Source organism: Centroberyx affinis, unplaced genomic scaffold (genome assembly GCF_046629955.1).
Source record: "Centroberyx affinis isolate AG114_WGS23_722 - 3 ecotype Tasmania unplaced genomic scaffold, CSIRO-AGI_Caff_v1 ptg002370l_1, whole genome shotgun sequence".
Taxonomy (NCBI): domain Eukaryota; kingdom Metazoa; phylum Chordata; class Actinopteri; order Beryciformes; family Berycidae; genus Centroberyx; species Centroberyx affinis.
In genome coordinates, this window is record NW_027280628.1 from 29564 (window position 1) to 48956 (window position 19393).

The 19393-nt window shown below is 38.7% G+C and overlaps 1 protein-coding gene across 1 annotated transcript in view; it reads right to left on the minus strand.

Annotated features, from left to right (window-relative positions):
• Nucleotides 1–19069, minus strand: part of LOC139656016 (glypican-6-like) — a gene marked incomplete at its 3' end in the record, with an annotated part of 38954 nt that extends 19885 nt beyond the window's left edge. The window contains exon 1 of the mRNA XM_071533485.1: nucleotides 18919–19069. Coding sequence (XP_071389586.1) covers nucleotides 18919–19069 — 151 coding nt within the window. The remainder of the gene's footprint in view (nucleotides 1–18918) is intronic.
• Between the last annotated feature and the right edge of the window lie 324 nt (nucleotides 19070–19393).

Sequence of the window (19393 nt, forward strand, 5' to 3'; positions counted from 1 at the left end):
CTGAAGTGAATCAAAAGTTAATGATCTACATCATTCCATTTTCCCAAGCAGCCATTTATAAGAGCCGCAGATAATGCTGACTCAGCCAAACACCATTCATCTCTTCATTTCACAGTCTAAAACACAATATCGCTGTGAGTGGGTGAGCATAACAAGTAATGAAACGGAAATGCTATCACATGATCAAATGATCAAAACCAGCCATTGATTCTTAACATAATAAATAGGCTAATGCTCAAAACTGAGAGAGTGAGACTGTCACTGAAGACAGCCATTGGAATTCAATCTTCTCCGACCAAGGGCTGAACCCATATGACTTCCACTGGTCTCAAGATAGATCAAAATGTCATCTGTACGATTTCCAGTAGCCTCGCAAGAAAAGGGGAGGATTTCTTGTAGTGTGCGTCTGTGCTGTAATTACTGGTGACACATTTCAGCAAGACGCAGAGGTTTCCTTTACACCTGGCATTAACATGGGTCCCGTATCTGGATTGTGTCCTGATATGACTTCGCTGGGTGACATTTACACTTGACATTAACATGCATCTCCAGTATACACAGACATCAGATTTCTCTTTCCCCTCACAAAACACAGATTGCCATGCGTGTCACTTCTTCTCATAATATTTACATAATTCATAATTAACAGTTAACCTTGGGCCCTATCTTATACCCGGCGCAAGCGGCGCAGCGGAAGTCTCATTGCTAGTTTCCGACCGACGCAGTTGTCATTTTCACGCCCAGCGCCCACGTTGTTTAAATAGCAAATGTACTTGAGCCCATCTGTGCACCCATGGGCGTGTTGGTCTTAAAATGAGGTGTGGTCAGGCGCATTGTTGGCGCATTGCTATCTTGAGGCAGCGGAAAGCGATTGCGCCAATTACCAACAAAAACCTTACCTTCACCCGACGCACAACATAGGCCTACCCGACGCACACACACATCGCCCTTGATTGGTCAATAGCCTACATACATATTTTATGTACCCTATAGAAACATAGCGCTGTTATTTCAGAACCGACAGACAGTTAGCCGACCAACAGTTGGCGCAGTATCTTCCTGACCCAGGTATCGTCAGGAAGTGCCTTTTGTTTTTGGAAAGAGTGAACGTAACCATACACTCAACATTTCACATTAATTCGATGTGAATAAAAAATGCATAGACAAGTTCTGTATTCTTGTTTTCTGACTCGGGGGATCAGACAGTGTGAGACCGCGGTGAAGAGGAGGCTGTAGAGTACGCTGTGCCTGGCACCGGCGTCTCCAATGCGCCCCGTGCGTCATAACAAATCATTATTTATTACCTTGAGACATCCAGTCAAAATGCCTAACACCTTGAATTTGTCGGATTTAACTGTGACAAACTGGGTCTAAAAGACTGTAATGCACTTAGGCTACTTGAGACTAATTAACAGCCTATAATGACATATAGATGCTTTTTGGACGTTTGTTTCTCCAACTTGCTGAATCCGCCATTTAAATAGTAATGTGCCAAGGTACAAGCGCACCTGGCTTTAAAAGGGAATGGGAGATGACACTCTGATTGGTTTAATTAAGAGACTAAGTACAACCCCTTTGCGCCGTGCGCCTTACTTTGCGCCAAGATTATGCGCCGTTTAACTAGCAAAAGTGGATTTGGATACGCCCTAAATGCACTTGCGCACTTTAGACCATGCACTATGGATCGTTTAAATAGGGCCCCTTGTCTTGCTTGTTCGCCATCCACGAGTATCCTGGCAATCCATTTTTGATCCACTATCCAAACTGCCTCCCTCCTGTTTGAAGCTGCATGTGCTTCCTAGTTGGATCTGCATGTGAACGTTTATTTCCATTTACATAGCTGCTCTATTTGGCTTTTTTTTTTTATTAATTGCCAAACGTGTCTCTGACCACCTCTGGAAATGGTTTGGGTAAACAGATCTTCAATGTCTTCAGTGCATTTATATCATGAGTTTTATGGGTTTTGGCTCTATCTGAATACAATATGATTACCCAGGATGTATGTAAGTGTAAAGGGGGTCTTATTCACTGAAAATAACCAACTAATCCCTCTCTCTATTTCAGTCAGGACAACTCCTCAAATTGAACAATCTATTTTCTATTAAAGCAATATTCCACTTAGTTTTAACATGGTGGTTATTCGGCACTTGACCGCCATGAAAAAAAAGAATATAAACTAATCACAAAGATCGCATGCAGCTGGGACAAGTTTGTAGTGTTCAGATTTTTACTTTCCATTAATTTGAATGAGGCCATGAGAATAGCCTGAAAACTTACATTTAACACGTTTGTGTTAAAAAAAAAAACATATTCAACAACAGATCCTGCTACTGTGATTTTCAGTGGACTGTGGCTCCAATGTTTTAGAACATTATTTTGCCAAATAGCATTTTTATTGATAGAAGAGAACATAGCGGAGGGATACCATTTAGGAGAGAGAGTTTCTATTTGGGAGACTGGATCTACTTTAATTTTTAAATACTAATTTTAGTGTAAACCAAGGATAGAAATGCAAAATGACAACAGCCCCAGGACTGCTTTATTGTTGTAAACTTGTTAAATGTAAGTTTTCAGGCTCATTCAAACGATACAAACTTGTCCCAGCTACATCCAATCTTGGTGAGTAGTTTACATTATGGTTTTTATGGCGGTCAAGTGGCAAATAATAATAAAGATAAAAAATATAGTATAGAAGGAAGGAATTAGGGTTGGTCATCGCTGATGGCCGACAGTCATCGACCACTGATCGCTCTACATCGCAACATCGTGATTTAAAGCACCCCCTCCCCTCCCCCCCACCGTTACTGAAAGTGCAATAAAAGCTTTGCGAGTAAAGCCAATAAGAGTACTTTATCAAAACATTTATCCTTAGTTTTATTATCCTTACAACTGATGAATATGTTTTTTAAGGAGTGTCAGCCAGAGAGCGCAAAAATAAAGGATGGGTTTATTCTAATTATCCATAATCAGGTACAGGCATAAAGGTGAAAAGCTTCTTTGTAGATGCAAATGGAAAAAAATGACTTGTTCCTATAATAGTCAGAGTTTCTTGGCTTTAGTTTCTTAGCAAGGTGCTGAATATGTGGCCTAAGCAGTCATAAATTTAAATTCCTAAATACTTAAAGATTTGAATGACTCAATCACTTTTCCTTCCATGGTAAGAATTATTATTTTTTTGGCCTATTTTTCAACTTTGTAAACAACATAAGTAGATTTTAAAGGCTTTAGCGAGGTTTGCAGCAAAACATCAAATGACCGTGCCATCAGCATATAGCTGAAGGTATTTGACACATTTGACCAAGATTAACATAAATGGTAAATAGAAGCGGACCAAGCACAGAGCCCCTCAGCACTTGGTGATTCATGACAGATAATGTTTGACTTAAAACATCAGTACACTGCATCTATCAGAAATGTAATTTACAAACCACAAACCACCACACTATTTGGGTGAGAGTCCTACACTAAGCAATCTTTGTTTAAGAATAGTAAAACCTTGGAAAGGTTTATAAAAAGGTAGAGGGAATGCTGTCTATTGTCTGGGGCAGCAGTAATATCACTGATGACCATAATGTTGCCTTGCTTAGTGGCAAATGTACACATCTGGTAGAACATAACACCTTTTACAAATTGTTAGGAGCCACTCTTCAATTCAGTACAGATACAATACACCAAGCAGCACATATTTCAATAAAATTTCAACTTTCAGAATTGGTTTGACCGTTATTCCCACAATCTTATTCCACTAAAATACTGGTGGGCAGCAGTGAGCAGTCTCAACCAATTCTAAAAGTTGATGTTTTATTGAAATTAAGTGCTGCTTGGTAGATTATTCATATACCAACTGTACCAGAAGACCCTAATGATTCCTCAAAGATCTTAAGTTATGTTCTTCCAGGTATGTACCTTTGTTGATATGCTAACCAACATTAAACTGCCAGACTGTTTAATGGAGTTTGGGATGACATTCTCTCCATACAAGACAGAATGGCATGGATCAGGGTTATGCTTGCCCCAGCATTTGTTAACGTTAATGTTGGTTATCATTAGCCCCATAAAACGTAATGAGATTTGTCTGCAGTTTTTATAATTTGGCTTGTTTGACTTCAGCGAGTGCAGCAATGTATGTGTAGCACACTGGTGACAGAGAGACAGTGAAGGATTGCCTTAGTGGCTGGTTAGAGCAAAATAAGCTGGTGTAAAATGATAATAATGCAGTTATTTGCAATTTCTCACTTCTCTGCTTATCATGAACATGCACATTATTTTTCATCAGACTAATTAAGTTAAGTGAACAAAATAGGCAAAAAGCAAGGCGCCTGGTCTGTGTGTGCAGGTGTGCAATCTAAGGTTGAGACTCAGACAGAAGGAAGGAGAGAGAGAGCTCCGTGTTGATAACCCTTGGCTTATACTCTTTATTTGGCACGGAACTTGATATGTGGCATTTAAAACATTTCATCATTTCGTAGCGATCTCCTAGTTTATGTCACTCTGTTTTGGCTGGCACTCCAGTTAAAGCTAATCAAACCAATACAATTTTCACTGTGGGTGTTTTTCAAAAAAAAGAATTTACTTTAGCACAGACTGTACCGTTAGATACTTCCACTTGGGACATAATGGCCAACAAGAAATGTGTGTTGCTAAGCATGTGGACAGGGTCATGGCCCCTAAACCTACTGAGAATTGGCTGAGCATAGAAGAAGGGGCACTAAAGCAATTCTACCAAATTAGATGAACCATCAAAACATTGCCTTAATGTATAGCAAACTTTTCCTGACTGAATTAAAATCATTGTACTGGATCTTTAAATAGACAGAATTGTGTTTCAAATATTTCATTTCCCCAAGTAATTTCCATTTTTGGAGGATTCTGATAAACAAGACTGTGCTTAGAGTGTGTGTGTAGTGTCTTGGAAATAAGAGCATGAATTCTAGCTACTGTGAAAACCCACGATTTCATGTAATTATCTTGTGCAATAATCTAGGGTATGGGTCTGCCTACGCAAAAAATAGCTTTGATCTTAGAGGAAAGAGGACTCCAGTGAAGATATGTCATTGGGGTTATCAAGTGGGCACCTCCCATCACAGATGTTTTGTTGAATTAGGCCCATGACACCTCCAGGAAGCCCAAAATTAAATTATAGCATCACAGACCCGCTCTCTCTACACTCACTATCTCCACTGATCAGACCTGCACTCACCTGCAGAAAGACAGCAGTATGTTTTTCTACTCACCTTTTATTAAAAAAGGGTTATAAAAAAGTTTTTAAATTGAAATTTTAAATTTGTGAATTTCATTAATGCCCTGCACTGTAAAAAAAAAAGAGGGAGGGTTTGAGTAATTTGACCAGTAAAAACTTAGTAGGACAAAGGTTACTGGGAAGTCCATATTTTGAGTGCAGCCCCTCCATCAGATGTGTCACAGAGAGAAAAAAAATATCCTCCATACTGACACAACAACCCTACTGTGTGTTCCAGCAGTCTCAACAGAGCAAAACATCACTTAAAATGAGCCTGTCGTACATCAACATATGGGAAGAGGCTTTCAAGGGACCTCACCACTCAGCCAAGGTGCCATGCCCTTCCTAGCCAAGGTTAAAAAAGCAGTGTGGCCTCACAGATGATCCATCTATCGGAGCAGAAAGGCCACACATTCGTAACAGACAGGAAGAGAGTGGATCAGACAGTCCATTTTAAAGGGAAGAGAAATAGATGTATCTAAAGAAAGATTGTAGTAGTCTATGCTTATAAAAAGTTCATATCAAATTCAATATTTTACTGATAAAATGCAACACAATGCATCATAAGAATGTTTTCTATAGTAATACAGTCTAAACACTAGACTTATGAGTCACATTTGCCACTGCCAACAGTGAAGAAAAATTACATTTAGTCATAAAGTCCAGGCCATCCTTGTGAATAAGTATTCGTTCTTAAGTGCCATGCCTGGTGAAATAATGGTTAAATTAAAAAATAAATAAATAAATAAAAATGTAAACACTGTCACTGCCAAAATATTGTACAAGATTTGTTCAAAAGGTACAATATATCATTATGTGTATGCAGCACATGACTATGCATAATATTTGCTGTTCAAAAATGACAATGGTAATACAAAGGAAATGATGGTAATACAAACAAAGGAACATTGTAAATGTGGCAAAGATATTAAATTAGCTGATTCTGGAAATGTGAAGCAAATGTGCAAAGCAAAGTTACAGGTCAAATTTTGCCTTTTATCAGCTTTTCTATCACCACAACAAGTTTGGTCTTAAATTGGAAAGAGAAATAAAACTACATGGCTGAGAAGTATGAAAGTTGCAAAGGTTTTTTTGGGAACACCCGTGAAAACAAAAGTGTTCGAGATTGCGAGACATTCTTAGCACTGCTTTGGGATACCCCTCCTTGTTCTCTACGCCTTGGATCTGCTCTAAACCAAGTCTTATGCATATGAGGTTTTTGTTTGGTTTTGGCTGGCATGGTAGCAAGTATGATTTCCACCTGAAGCTGTCTGTGATACTTTAGCGGCTGAGGGGGAATTATTTCCCGCTAATAGCCTTGTATCAAAGCTGGCCTCTGGCGAGTCATTCAGTATTAAGAGGGCTGTGAGGGTGGAATAAAGAAACTTGTCCCAGCGTAACCTCGCTGTACCAACCCAATCCCTGTCCTCTCTTTTATCAGAGCTGTCACGGCCAACAGCAGGATACATAACTTTTGTTTCAATCAAACTAAGGCAGAGCACATTTTTCACATGCATGCAAAGCAGCATTACCTACTCCCATTGTCATTTTACTTAATTTAGTAATAATATTGAATGCCATTACCGTGATTAACACATTGGTGAGAGAACAATGAATATTTCCATGAACTACAGCTGTAAATGCGATAAACTGGTTCATTTCCTCAAAAAAGTAATAAAGACGTGTGGGGGTGTGAATATTTTTCATTGAACAGCGCCGGCGAAAATGTGCCAACGTAGAGTGGAGGGATAATGAGAGTGGTTTATGCATGCATTCATTGTTTTATCAACACCTATATGAGCTGCCTTCATAAGTCGCAATTACCTCTTGTCACTCCAGCGTCTGTAATCAAGTAGAGTGTCAGTCAGATCAGCTACCTTATTATCACTGCGGATGAAGCTCTTCCATGAGCCTAATAGACAGACATTTATATTCCACACACTTCTTGACAAGATGTGCTTGTATTTTATGTTGCAGCCTTGCCATTTAATAAAGGACTTTCTGCACTGAATTTTTTCACCGTCCGCAGATATAATGTGTGTGGGTTTTCGTAAGCATTGGTAACCCTTTCCCTAACTAGGGTTACATAGTTTTCCTACTATGTTTGCTGCTTCCTTATGCAAGCCACCTCTCCTGGTCAGTTTCCCTCTTTTAGTTTTATTTACAGTTTACTATGTGGGTTTTCTGTTCATCTGTTGATTCATTTGTAGGTGCCAGAAGTGACTGTCTTTGAGACATTGTGGACACCTCCATGGGTGTCCTTTGAAACCCCTATTTAACCCCCTCTGTTGAGAGATAGCTGTTTGATGTGGTGTTTATAATATTGTATCTGCAAAGTTCTCCCTGCTCTCTACCTCTGCAAAATTCTCCCTTTTGTCAGCAGTGTTGTGGAGTAATGCGTTACAGTAACAAGTGGTGTAACAAGTTATTATTTCAGTAATAATATTAAAGTTACTAATAGAAAAAATGTGTTGTTACTTTTATCACTCCCTCTAAATATCGGACTGAAGTTGAGTTTTACAAGAAGTAAAATTATCCCCTGCACTATAAAAAAAGGCACGAATTAGGGTTGGGCAATAATTCAATATTATCGTTTATCGTCTTCAGTGGAATCATATCGTGATGACATGAAGATATTTTGATATCGTGACACACATTTCTGCTGTCTAAATTGATGATGACAAGCAAATTTTACTTAAAAACTCTGATAAAATGAGGTATGGTAGGAATATTATTTGAATATTTCTGTTTTGTTTGACACCACACCTAACATTACCATTCGTTTCAATGAGATGAACATTTGATAATAATTTGATTATTTAACGTGATTTTGCATACATGAACCATATCGTGATATATATTGATATCGAGGAAAATCCTTATGATTATCGTGATATTGATTTCAACCATATTGCCCAGCCCTAGCACAAACCTTGGAAGTATTCCCAATACTTTGACTCTACTGAGCGAAAAAGGATGGCAAAGACATTGGACATCAATGCTATTTGGTTGCCCTGATCAAATACAGAAGAGCGCAGGAGAAGTAATTCATTTATCATGATTTCCGAAGAGAAGACAGCTTTTGAAGAGAGGATGCAATCACTGATTTTAGGAGTATAATGTAAAAGTAATGAGTGGTTAACTAATTTATGTTCCAGGGAGTAAAAAATAATAATATGACTTTGGAAATGAGTAATGGGTAACCAGTTATTTTGTAAATAACAAGCCCAAAACTGTTTGTCAGCAGCATAAAAGCCTGACATTTCACACCCAGAACTGACACTGACAAGGGTTACATCAATCTATATAAAGACATAATGGCCCAGCACTTCTATCAGAAGCTATTATACCTGAACTCCACTTATGTGTCATCTTTGAGGATAAAACGTGTCTGAGTTCCATCACACACCAGAAAAGGTAGGCCAACTCTCAGAAGTATTCATCAGTGTACCTGGCCAAAGAGACCCACAGCATATGTGCTCTGCCATCTGCTCTGTCCCATGGTCCCCTCTGACAAACTTTTTATGGCCTCACACTTGAAGCCGCACTCGATCCTAATGAGCTCAGCCAGTACATGCCTGCTATCAATGTGTGGCTGTTTCTCATTCAGTGAGCCACATGACCAAACAGCACTTTGACTGCAAAAATGTCCATCTTAAACAAGTAATTTAGTCTAGTATTGAGTCTTGCAAATCTTAATTTTCTTAAAATAAGTGAAACAAATCTGCTTATAATGTGAGATAATTTCACATTTTTCCAATGAATTTATTTCCAATCAACCTATTTCAAGAATTTCCTTCAATCAAGCAACATTATCTTGACAGTAGTGGATTTATCCAGCTTATTTCAAGATACCATCAATTGTTTGAAGAACATTCTTGAAACAGGTAAACCTGCATTGAATACAAGTGAAATTATCTCACCCCACAGGCAGATTTTTTTCCCCCACTTGTTTGAAATAAAACAAGATTTTAAAGTGATGTTGAACTTTGGTAGTACCTTTGGTTGTGTAGCTTCCTGGCCATGATATAACCCCAAAATCTTTGATTCTCTGCGATCTGTTGCTCCGGTAGAGGCGATTGGAGAATTGTGTTTTTTTTCTCTCTCTATTCACTGCCATTGTATGGAGGAACAGGTCTGAAAATAACACTTCTAGCACACAAACGAACACGAACAAAGCAAATTCTGACAATATATAAAAAACCTAGTCATGCTGCTGAAGTGTGTTTAAGTGAATCTCTTTCTTTATGTTTATTATTCGCCTTTTTACAATTATTGGTAAACATATTATTTTCTTCATTCCATCGGCATAAATTTACTACGACCGGATTTCGGTGTTACACTTGTTCAAACTGAAAGGTTTAATAAAAATAAAGCAAGCGACTCACTTAAACACAATTCAGCATGAATAGTTTTTTATATAATGTCAGAATCTGCTTTGTTTTGCGTTTATGTGCTAGAAGTGTGATTTTCAGACCTGTTCCGCCATACAATGGCAGTGAATGGAGAGAAAAAAACCTGCTATCCTCTAATCCCCTCTCACGGAGCACCGGAGCAACAAATAAGAGAATCACCGATTTTAGGGTTATATCATGACAATTTACCAAAAAACGCACTCAACCCTCAGTTGGATTTTTCAGTTATTTATGTGGGTTATATCATGGCCATGAAGCTACACAACACAAGGTACTACCAATGTTCAACATCACTTTAAGGCTAAATATTAAGGGGACTTGTTAAGGTTTATATGTTATACATAGGAGTATATCTAACCCTACACACTGACTGAATTGGCTCACTCTTTTCACCTCCTTATAAAAATTCAAACCTTAGCAAGACGTTATATCACAGCTCTATCCCACATTGATCCTACTCAGTGAAGGACTCTTGCTTTCGGACATGCAAGGCAACCACATAGCTTGAAGGAAGTAGTAGGCTAAGCGTTCACTTTTTTAATTTTCCCCTTCACTCCATGCCACACTAAAACATGCCCTCTGACTAATGGTTAACAGCCAAACTTCTTCAAGAAAACTGTATTTTTTAAGTGCTGAAATTAGATCACATCTTCCAGAACTACATGGGAATGAATTCAAATGGATGTATGAAAGTCAGCATGGAACTAGACATATGTGTATTCCACACAGTATCCCCTTCGTACTTTTAATAACGTCTCTTGAGGTTTTTGTGTACAGAATAGCCAAGTTTCTTGCTAAAGACAGAACTTGCATCAATCAAAACTGAATGACACTATTCCTATCACATTTTGGGTCATGTCAGAAGTCATAATGAAAGACATGCCTGTGTTTTAAATAACTCGGGGATGCTGATACAGAGGAGTATGTGTCCTTGTGTGAATGAGGACAGGTTCAAGAGAGAATGAATTCTCACTGAGATAAAACAGTCTACAATAAAAGCAGCACAGTACAATGGTATGATGGAATGATGGTATTCTACATCCTCAGGAGAGTCAGTGTGAAGGGAAAAAGGACAGGAATAAAGATGTTGGAACAGTTTCATACTCCCAGCAAATATGTCATATTTCTGAATATGTCAAGGTATTCCACTGCAACACACCATGTATAACGGAGTGTGCATGATAACACAGCCAAATGTTGACTCTAAAGTATGGTAACTCATATTGAAATATTTCTAAGTGTACTTTTAAAAAAAAAAAAATCTCTGTTTGAGGAGAGAGGAAAAAAAAAACCCACCTGTCCCTACTCACTCACCTTTCTTGTCTCTCATTCCCCTTGAAATGTTTTATAACTTATGGACATTTTGCAAAAAAGCTAGTGGAGGAATAGGTTTTCTGGACAATATAATTTGGTTTCAGGCTAAAACAGGGCTATACTGTGACATTTCCCTGTCTCTGAAGCTGCAACTGATATTACCTGAACATCATGTCAGATCACGCCATTGTCCTTTGATATTACTAATGTATTACTGAGGTATTCTAGTACTGTGGTAGAGACCATCCGAATTAAGTAGAGGTGACTGCAAGGTAGAACACTATTTACTGTATTGAGCCAATGCTCTAAATGTGATAAATTATATAATTATCCCTGATAAGAATCTTTGCCAGAAAGATGAATACACACCCAAAAAATGTTTGACCTAAAGGGTAATGCGTATGGAATATTCATGTGCCACATCCTGCAAGGTGCACCAATATCATTACAGCTGAGATTAATGTATGGATTTCCGTAACACCATGTGCAGCACATTTCGGAATGACAAGCACCGCATAATCAGCATACATAGCACTATGTCTGGCTTTGATATTTATTGAGGAGCATGTAATAAAAAGCCTGGTGGAGGAACGAGAAGACCGCTGTGGATATTTGATACACATGGGCAGCAGGCCTAGAAGCCCCTGAGAACGACGAAGAGTGAGCTAGCAAGCAACTCTCCTCTGCGTCAACTTGCTAACTGGAGCATGGCAGAGGACTACACTACAGGTAGCAGCTGGTGGCTGTGTGGAGACTAGGAGGGCCCTGAGACCTGCACTGATCATTACCTTTCACTCAGCATTTACAGCTTAGTTTAGCGACACCAGCCATTATTAGGCCTGATACCTTGTTACAGTGCAGGTGTCCTCTACTCCGCAGACTGCTGGGCTGAGAGGGAGAGAGGACACAACTCAGCTGCACAATACACACCACCCCATGGCCTCTTGCTAAAACGCACCCCACTAAACCTTTGCCAGGAGCAGTGTAAAGGCAAACATCCTCTCCAGTTGCACATCATGTCTAGTCAGACGTTGTCAACAAGACAGGAATGGCAGACGTGTGGCTAAAGATAGATCCAATGACAGCAATGAGGCATTTGAGGGGGCTTTGTTTCATGATGGCTCAGTTTTGACAGGCAGATGAGGCGTAGGGAAATATACCAGCTACGTCACTGCTGAAAAACATGTTACATTCTCACACCGACGAAGAAACACGCCACTGATCTTGCAGATTGTTCTCTAAGTCATTGATGATCCATGGACTGTTTCGGAAAAAGACTCAATTTTGGCAACTACTTTATATAAACAATTTCAAAAATATTCTGTATTAAACAATGAGAGTTTAATACAGAGTCAATATGGGAGATGTACTGACACATTTCTGAACAACAATTTTAATTCTACCCTAACCCAGGTACTCATTTGATAACCTCAGAAATACAGAAATAAATTGTTTGGGTGGAATTTTGTGATTTTGGCTCTGGGTGCAAGAAGTTAAAATATAAGGCAATTAGCCTGACAATGTATCCAAGGCAACACCTCTCAACTGCCTTCCTCTATTGTATAGCTTCAATTTGAGGAATTGAGAGATCCATATTGAGCTAGTTTAGTTTGTGGTCCATTGTATCAATAGATTTCAGTCAAAAGAGATTACTTAGTCATCACTGATATGCACCACAAAAACTTATATAACCTACCAAGAGAAGTTGAAGGCTTCTATTTTTGTAACTACTCACAAAAAAAAAAAAAAAAACTCACTACACAAATCAAGTCCATAAAATTATATTTCTACTAGTGGTCAAAAGTAAAAAAATACAAAAAATAAAAATAAAGGATCAGTGACTTACAGTAGTGTGTTTATGCCGGTTTCTAAATTGAGGAATGGAAAAGCTCATTCTCTGTGTCTCCAGGTTAGGATTTAATTGGACAGTTGCTGACAAGTACTAATAGATCAAAATAATATCTATTCAATCTCTTGTTGACAACAGGAACACTCATTCTTTCACATTTCAAATGATTCTTGAACCATTAAACAGCTATTGCTATGCCGTCTCAAGAGAATCGCTTCCATCCATTTCCTTGTTTTTCACAGTAGATTTATCTCAGATGAGTTTGACAAACATTAATTCTTCATGGTTGTGTTCACAGAATCAATCCTGTGGTAACCTATGTGACAATAGCTGCTTATCTACAGTATGAACAAAGCGTGTCAAGCTTACAGTATTTGGCTGAGCCGGTCCTTATATAACCCAGTGTCTGATCTTCATGGGATGGTGTGTTTTCATTCTGAATGTAAGCAGAATTCACACTTTGCAACCAAAAACTGCAATGTCGTATACAAAATCCATATCCCAACCGTCGACAGCTCTCAGGACAAAAGAAAGATTGTTTGTTGATTGATTGTTGTTGCTTGAGAAAAACTTCAACTGATGACAATATTTGAGTACTGATTGATTAGCTAATGCACACACTATGCCATTGCAGTAAATTAACAAAACAAACATTATTGTTAATCACTGCCCAGTGTCCCCCAAAATCCCTTCTGGCTTGAAAATGTCTAGACGGTATTAAAATTTCAGTAACCTGAGTTATGAGCAGGAGGAAGTTGGACATAAACCCCGCTGAAGGCCAAAAGCAGAGTGAATAAACAGAAAGCTTGGGTCATAGACAGGATTAGGGTTTAGAAATATTATCAAGAAAGTATTTTAGTGTTAAAAAAAAATAAATAAATAACCCTAAAGACATGAGTTTCCCTCCTGCCTAACCAAACAAAAACACATTTTGTATGCAATTGATTTAGCATCAAAATTCACATCTGAGGATATCTCCCTTTTGGGAGCTGAAACATAGTATCATTATATATAGGATCCAGACTGACAGAGATTGTAAAACAACACATGGTCAAAAGACTTGTCAAAGCTAATTACATAGCTTTATAGAGGTGATGAAGAGAGAATTGCAGTTAAACACTACACAACTTAAACCACCTGGTTTGGGAATATAATCAAACAGCAACAAACATAACTATATAGATGAATCAGTTGTAAAATCTGACAAAGAAACGGATATATCCCACAGAAGAAAAACGTAATTTACCTATGTCTGTACTTCATACAATACTTCACATAATGTGTTATGATGGCAAAGCAAGGTGTATCTCCCTAACAATTCAATCTCTGGACCAAGAAGAAAATTAATAAATAAATAAAGAAATTCAAGGGTTCCCCAGCTTGAGCTTTTTGATATGCTTTGAGTGAATACTGTTGTGTTGTTCTGTTTCCCTTGATGCAACCCTGAAACACTTGTTTGCGGGACACAATGTTTCCTACGGCTCTGAGAGGGAACACCCGTAGAGAAAGCCCATCACGAGGCCATTTTGGCATTCATGAGCATGATTGATGACACACAGATAGAGGGAGCATTTGAGAAATTCCCTCTGCCACGGAAAAATGATGATTGTTTGGATTCTGCACTCCTGATAGTGCCCCCTCTGCGTCGCAGTAGGACACATTCACATTACATTACATAGCAGAATACAGCCTCACTACCAGTGCTACCATATAGAACTCCTAACAATAACTGTCACTCTCAACAGTCCAATTAACTACAATTTCATCACAAACATTTTTACTGTTTTGGACATTGAAATGCAAAAGCGTACAGACTGCATCACTCCGTCAAGAAGTGTGATCCATCTCAGGATTTCACTCCTAGATCCGTCTCCACATGTGTGACTGACAGGAAGGTCATAATAATCTGACAGTGCATCATAGCAATACTGGCGTATGCTGTGGGGGCTAACATAGTAACCTGGCCATTCTCTCTGCAGGCACTCCCATTTAGCCCTTTTTAATCCTTTCCATCCCATTACATGACAGCAGAGGACCTGTGCACATTACACGCTTGAGCAGAGATCATTTGCCTGGTTGTGCAGGCAGCCAAGGATCACATAAAATATCAGCACCGTTATTTCTGTCCCATCTCCATCTCATGTCTGGGAATTAGCAGCCAGAGTTGGACGTCAAATGATAGGGTAGAACTGTGACATCCTAGGAAGATCCATAGAGTCTAGCAGTCTATGACTCACTGTCCAAATCTGCCCATCTTATCTCAGACAATGGGTAATTCACTGAGGGGAAACTGAGACAGCAGGGACGAGACTGTGTGCAGGTCTGGTCTTTTAGCGGGGCAGTGAAAGATTTGGATTTAGGAGGCTGAAATGTTATAAACTCGCTGACAGCTGATTTAAATACATACAAGTAAGACTGTTGTGGAGAAGGAGAAGCTCTGGCCATTTTTAGATGTGCAAACACTCCCAAAGACTTACAGCAATCCACAAGTTCATGCTCCCATGGTTTAGAAGGCCTGTACAATGTAGCTGCTGACAGCCTCAAGCTCAGCCGTGGTCAGAAGGCAGAAGCCAGGCCCAGGTCTTGTGGAAATACTGTACCAACTGAGCCCTCTGGCTTTGGATCATAACAACATTTCTGTCAATAACACTGACTCCAGTGCTGTCATTCCATCTGCCTAGCTCCTTTTGTCTGACCAAACACACCAGCCATCTCAGGCCATCTCAGCCTTTAATTTTCACAACCATAAAAAATAGTTGCACAATAGTAGCACTATTCCCCTAAAGTGATTCACTGCAATTAGCACTCTATTACATGTGTTGCAATGAAATATACCACACTGGCATAAAACATGTAACCATAATTTGAAAGGCATCAATTAATTCTATCAAGGTAAAAAAAAAAACACCCTATAAAATCTGAAAAATTTAAATTGCTCTTCATGAACAAAAACAATTTATTTGCATAGCTAAATATGGAATAAAAAGTAGTCTAGTGGGATCAACTTTAAAAAAAAAAAAAATACAGTTTAAGTCATAAACAACCTGTGGTATATGTCACCATTGATAAGAGACTTCCAGTGTGTTCAGTCTAATTTGATGTCTAATATGGCAATTTCTCTGAGGCAACTTACATCAAAGGCAGCGATAGCACACACATCCCTCTATCACTACAATTTGATTTTGATGGCTCTCCTTATCAGAATATGACAGACTTCAAGTGATAACACAGCACAGAGTAGTCACTTAACATATTTTTACATAAGGGCAGTGAAAGCGTCATGTTTAGAGGTGGACCAGTAACAGGAAAGCAGCTCCCCACACAGTGAGCGAAGAGAATGTGATGGCAGCTGGAAGGCTGACTGAAACCACAGGCTACATGGGAAACTTCATCAAGTCCATGAAGTGAACCAACAACTGCTCTGTACTGACTCCCAGATGGGCCAAATAATCTAGAAGTGCCGGAGTATTAACTGAAAGCTAATGTCATCACTGAAGATGCTACATTTCTGGCATATGGACTTGGGCAGTTAAGCCCCATCAGCTCCAGTGGCACCTCCTACACAGCTGATATTATGAACCAACCTACATATGATGCACATCTACACAACATAATGTGTGTCGTAAATGTGTTGTATGGTAATCTGTCAGTAAAATTCCCAAATCCCCAATGGCTAATCATGCATGTAACTATTAGCATTTCTAATGACTAGTGTGCTTGAGTACACTTGGAGTACCTGTGCTTTCCTTTTTTTATGGATTTTTATGGAACTTTATATTCTTATTCAACTATATTTCAAAGCAATAGTAAATTTTTTCCATAATAAAAACTAATTAACACATGCAGTTCAAAGTTACTTTGATGAACTGGTTTAGCATCCAAAATGTTTAATTTCATCATTTCATTAAGCTTTTCAATTTCAAAACAGCTCACTCAGGTCAGTAAATGCCTAACCTGACCAGCAACTCTTTTAAAAGCTATATATATATATATATATATATATATATATATATATATATGTGTGTGTGTATATATATATACTGTATATTGTGTTAATCTACAGAGATTAACACATTAATGATGGAACATCTCTATAGTGAACTGTGTAATGTACTTTTTTTTATAGCAAATACTTAAACACTTTCACTTAAATAGATTTTTGAATGGAGGACATTATACTTTTACCAGATTACTTTTTTTTATCAAGGTATTCCTACTTTTACTTAAGCAAAGGATTGGCTTGGTTCTAACGTTGTTTGCATGAGTGAGAGGCAGTAATGTTAAGCCACAAGCATGAAGGACATGCCCATCATTGTGCAAATTTGCTGAGGTGTTGATAATGCATTATCTCTCCGACAGACATATAAGGTTATGACTCATCCATAGAGGAGATCAAAAGACCTTTATACGGGGTGACATCATTCAGAGATGAGAGAGATTGAATTTTTCACTCATTTGGGAGATTAGATGCGATGTCAGGGACACAGATCTAGAGAATTTAATCAGTTAGCTATTCAACCCATCAATGAGCAGGTGTGCCTGTTATCAAATATGCAGCCTTTTTCTTGTGCCAGATTTCCTGTTTTATTGGGTGAATCATGGGCCCAGAAGCATGACAATGACGACCTGAACAGACAAACCACTCACCTGAGGTAATATGAAATAAAAACTAAACTGCTAAATACTTCTCTTGAGATGCATATATAATCACATTAATAAAAGCTATACAAAGTGTATGAACAGAAAAAATATTGTTGTGAAATCACAAAATTGAACGTGAACTCAAGCTTGACCAAGAATTCTATAACTTGTGTAACATTAGTATCCTGTATAATCCTATAACATTACTATCCTATAAAATCCTATAACATCTCTATCCTCTAAATTTTTTAACATTTGAAAACTTAATTACTAGTGTATAAAACATGATTTGTTTAGGCACTTTGACTTTACCGGAGGTATTTTATTATTAATATCTAGATTACTACAATTGATTGCTGAGTAACTACTCAAATATTTGGAGCTAGTATAAAACCAGTGTTGCATCAGTCTAGAAGTAGTGACAGCCAGCATCTAACCTACAAATTATTAAACCGGTATAATTTGCATGCATGATCTCTGTCTATTGTGCCATTTGCTGTCACAGGTTCCTGATACATATGGTCCTCTTTTAATTCTATACCACATAGGTAGCCTACTTAAGATAATTGTAGGTAGTGGCTTATATAATGTGGAATAAGTGAATTATGGTTACAGATGGACTACTGATTAACCATTGCAAGCCAGCACTTTCCCCCCTCACATTATCACTTAATTTTCACTGGACAGGAGTTAATCTGCTGAGTTCACCATTCATTATCCCTGGCAGGTTAGCACACTAGGAGACCTCTACTGGACACATGCAGACAAATCTATAGCAAAAGCTGGAGCACTCTCCTCATCACGTTCAAAATTGATACTGATTGAATGCGGTTATCCAGTATAATTATTTAATCATTAATAGCCTATAGATGACCTCACATAAACAGATAGGTCTAACGTTGCAGTTGGTCAGGCGTTTTATTTTAAAGGCTTCCTTATTATTTTGCAGGCCTGCCGCTTTGCTTTTCATTGATTTTAAAGACGCAATGCAAGCTGTAGCATAGTTCGGCATGTGGATCTATGCGGTGCTCCAGCTGTCGGTCAGTAGGCTATATTCAGCCATGTCAATTGTTTTGCCAATTGAATGTATCCCGAGTGTGAGCTATAAAACTTTTGTCAAATTATTAGACTCACAGCAACTTTGTGGGTGACAGGTGGTTGAAGTGCTGCATGGTGAACCGTTTAGCCTGATGCGTTTCATGTGGAATCACCAAGATGCCTGCAGCGCTAAGGCAGCATTTCAAATCGCCCTCACGACACCTAATACTGATGACAGTGCATCGTTATTTAAGTTGCTTGTTGGATATCACTATTCTTAACTTTCCCCATCAGAACCAAACATTTAGTCTAGACTTATTAATTTCATAACAGCCCGTTTTGGGTCCCTGGGCTATTTCTGGCGCTAGATTTGGCAGGTCGTGTGCAGACTAATTGACAGGGCGCACTCAGTACAGCCTTACCTGGTATCTCCTGAAGAGGAACATGTGCAAAGCTGAAGCCTTTCACAATACAAGCGTCTCTAACCTCGGTGCAATTCCGTGCTTTAAAATCTGCCTTTGCTGCAACAGAGAGCACAGAAAAAGTGCAAATGATGGTCTCTAGTCTGAGCATTGTTCACTTCTTTGAAAATCCTTATTTTTAAAGGTCCTCTGCAGTATCCCGCTTGCTGGAAAAACTCCCCTGCAGCAGATCCGCAGGTAGCCTACTTAATGATTGGGCGTTTAGTGGTTGCCACTTCTCACAACTATCAATGTCTATCAACACATTTCCTAAAGCAAAACGGGTTTATGTCGCAACGGAGAAAGATTAAAAGTCCCCCGACGCCGCACAAAAGAGGACTGTGAGTATGTATGGAGGTGCCACATGAATCCAGGCAATCCGTTTCCCGACGTGTTCACTCAACTTCACTCACCAGACGACATCGCCTAATAGGAC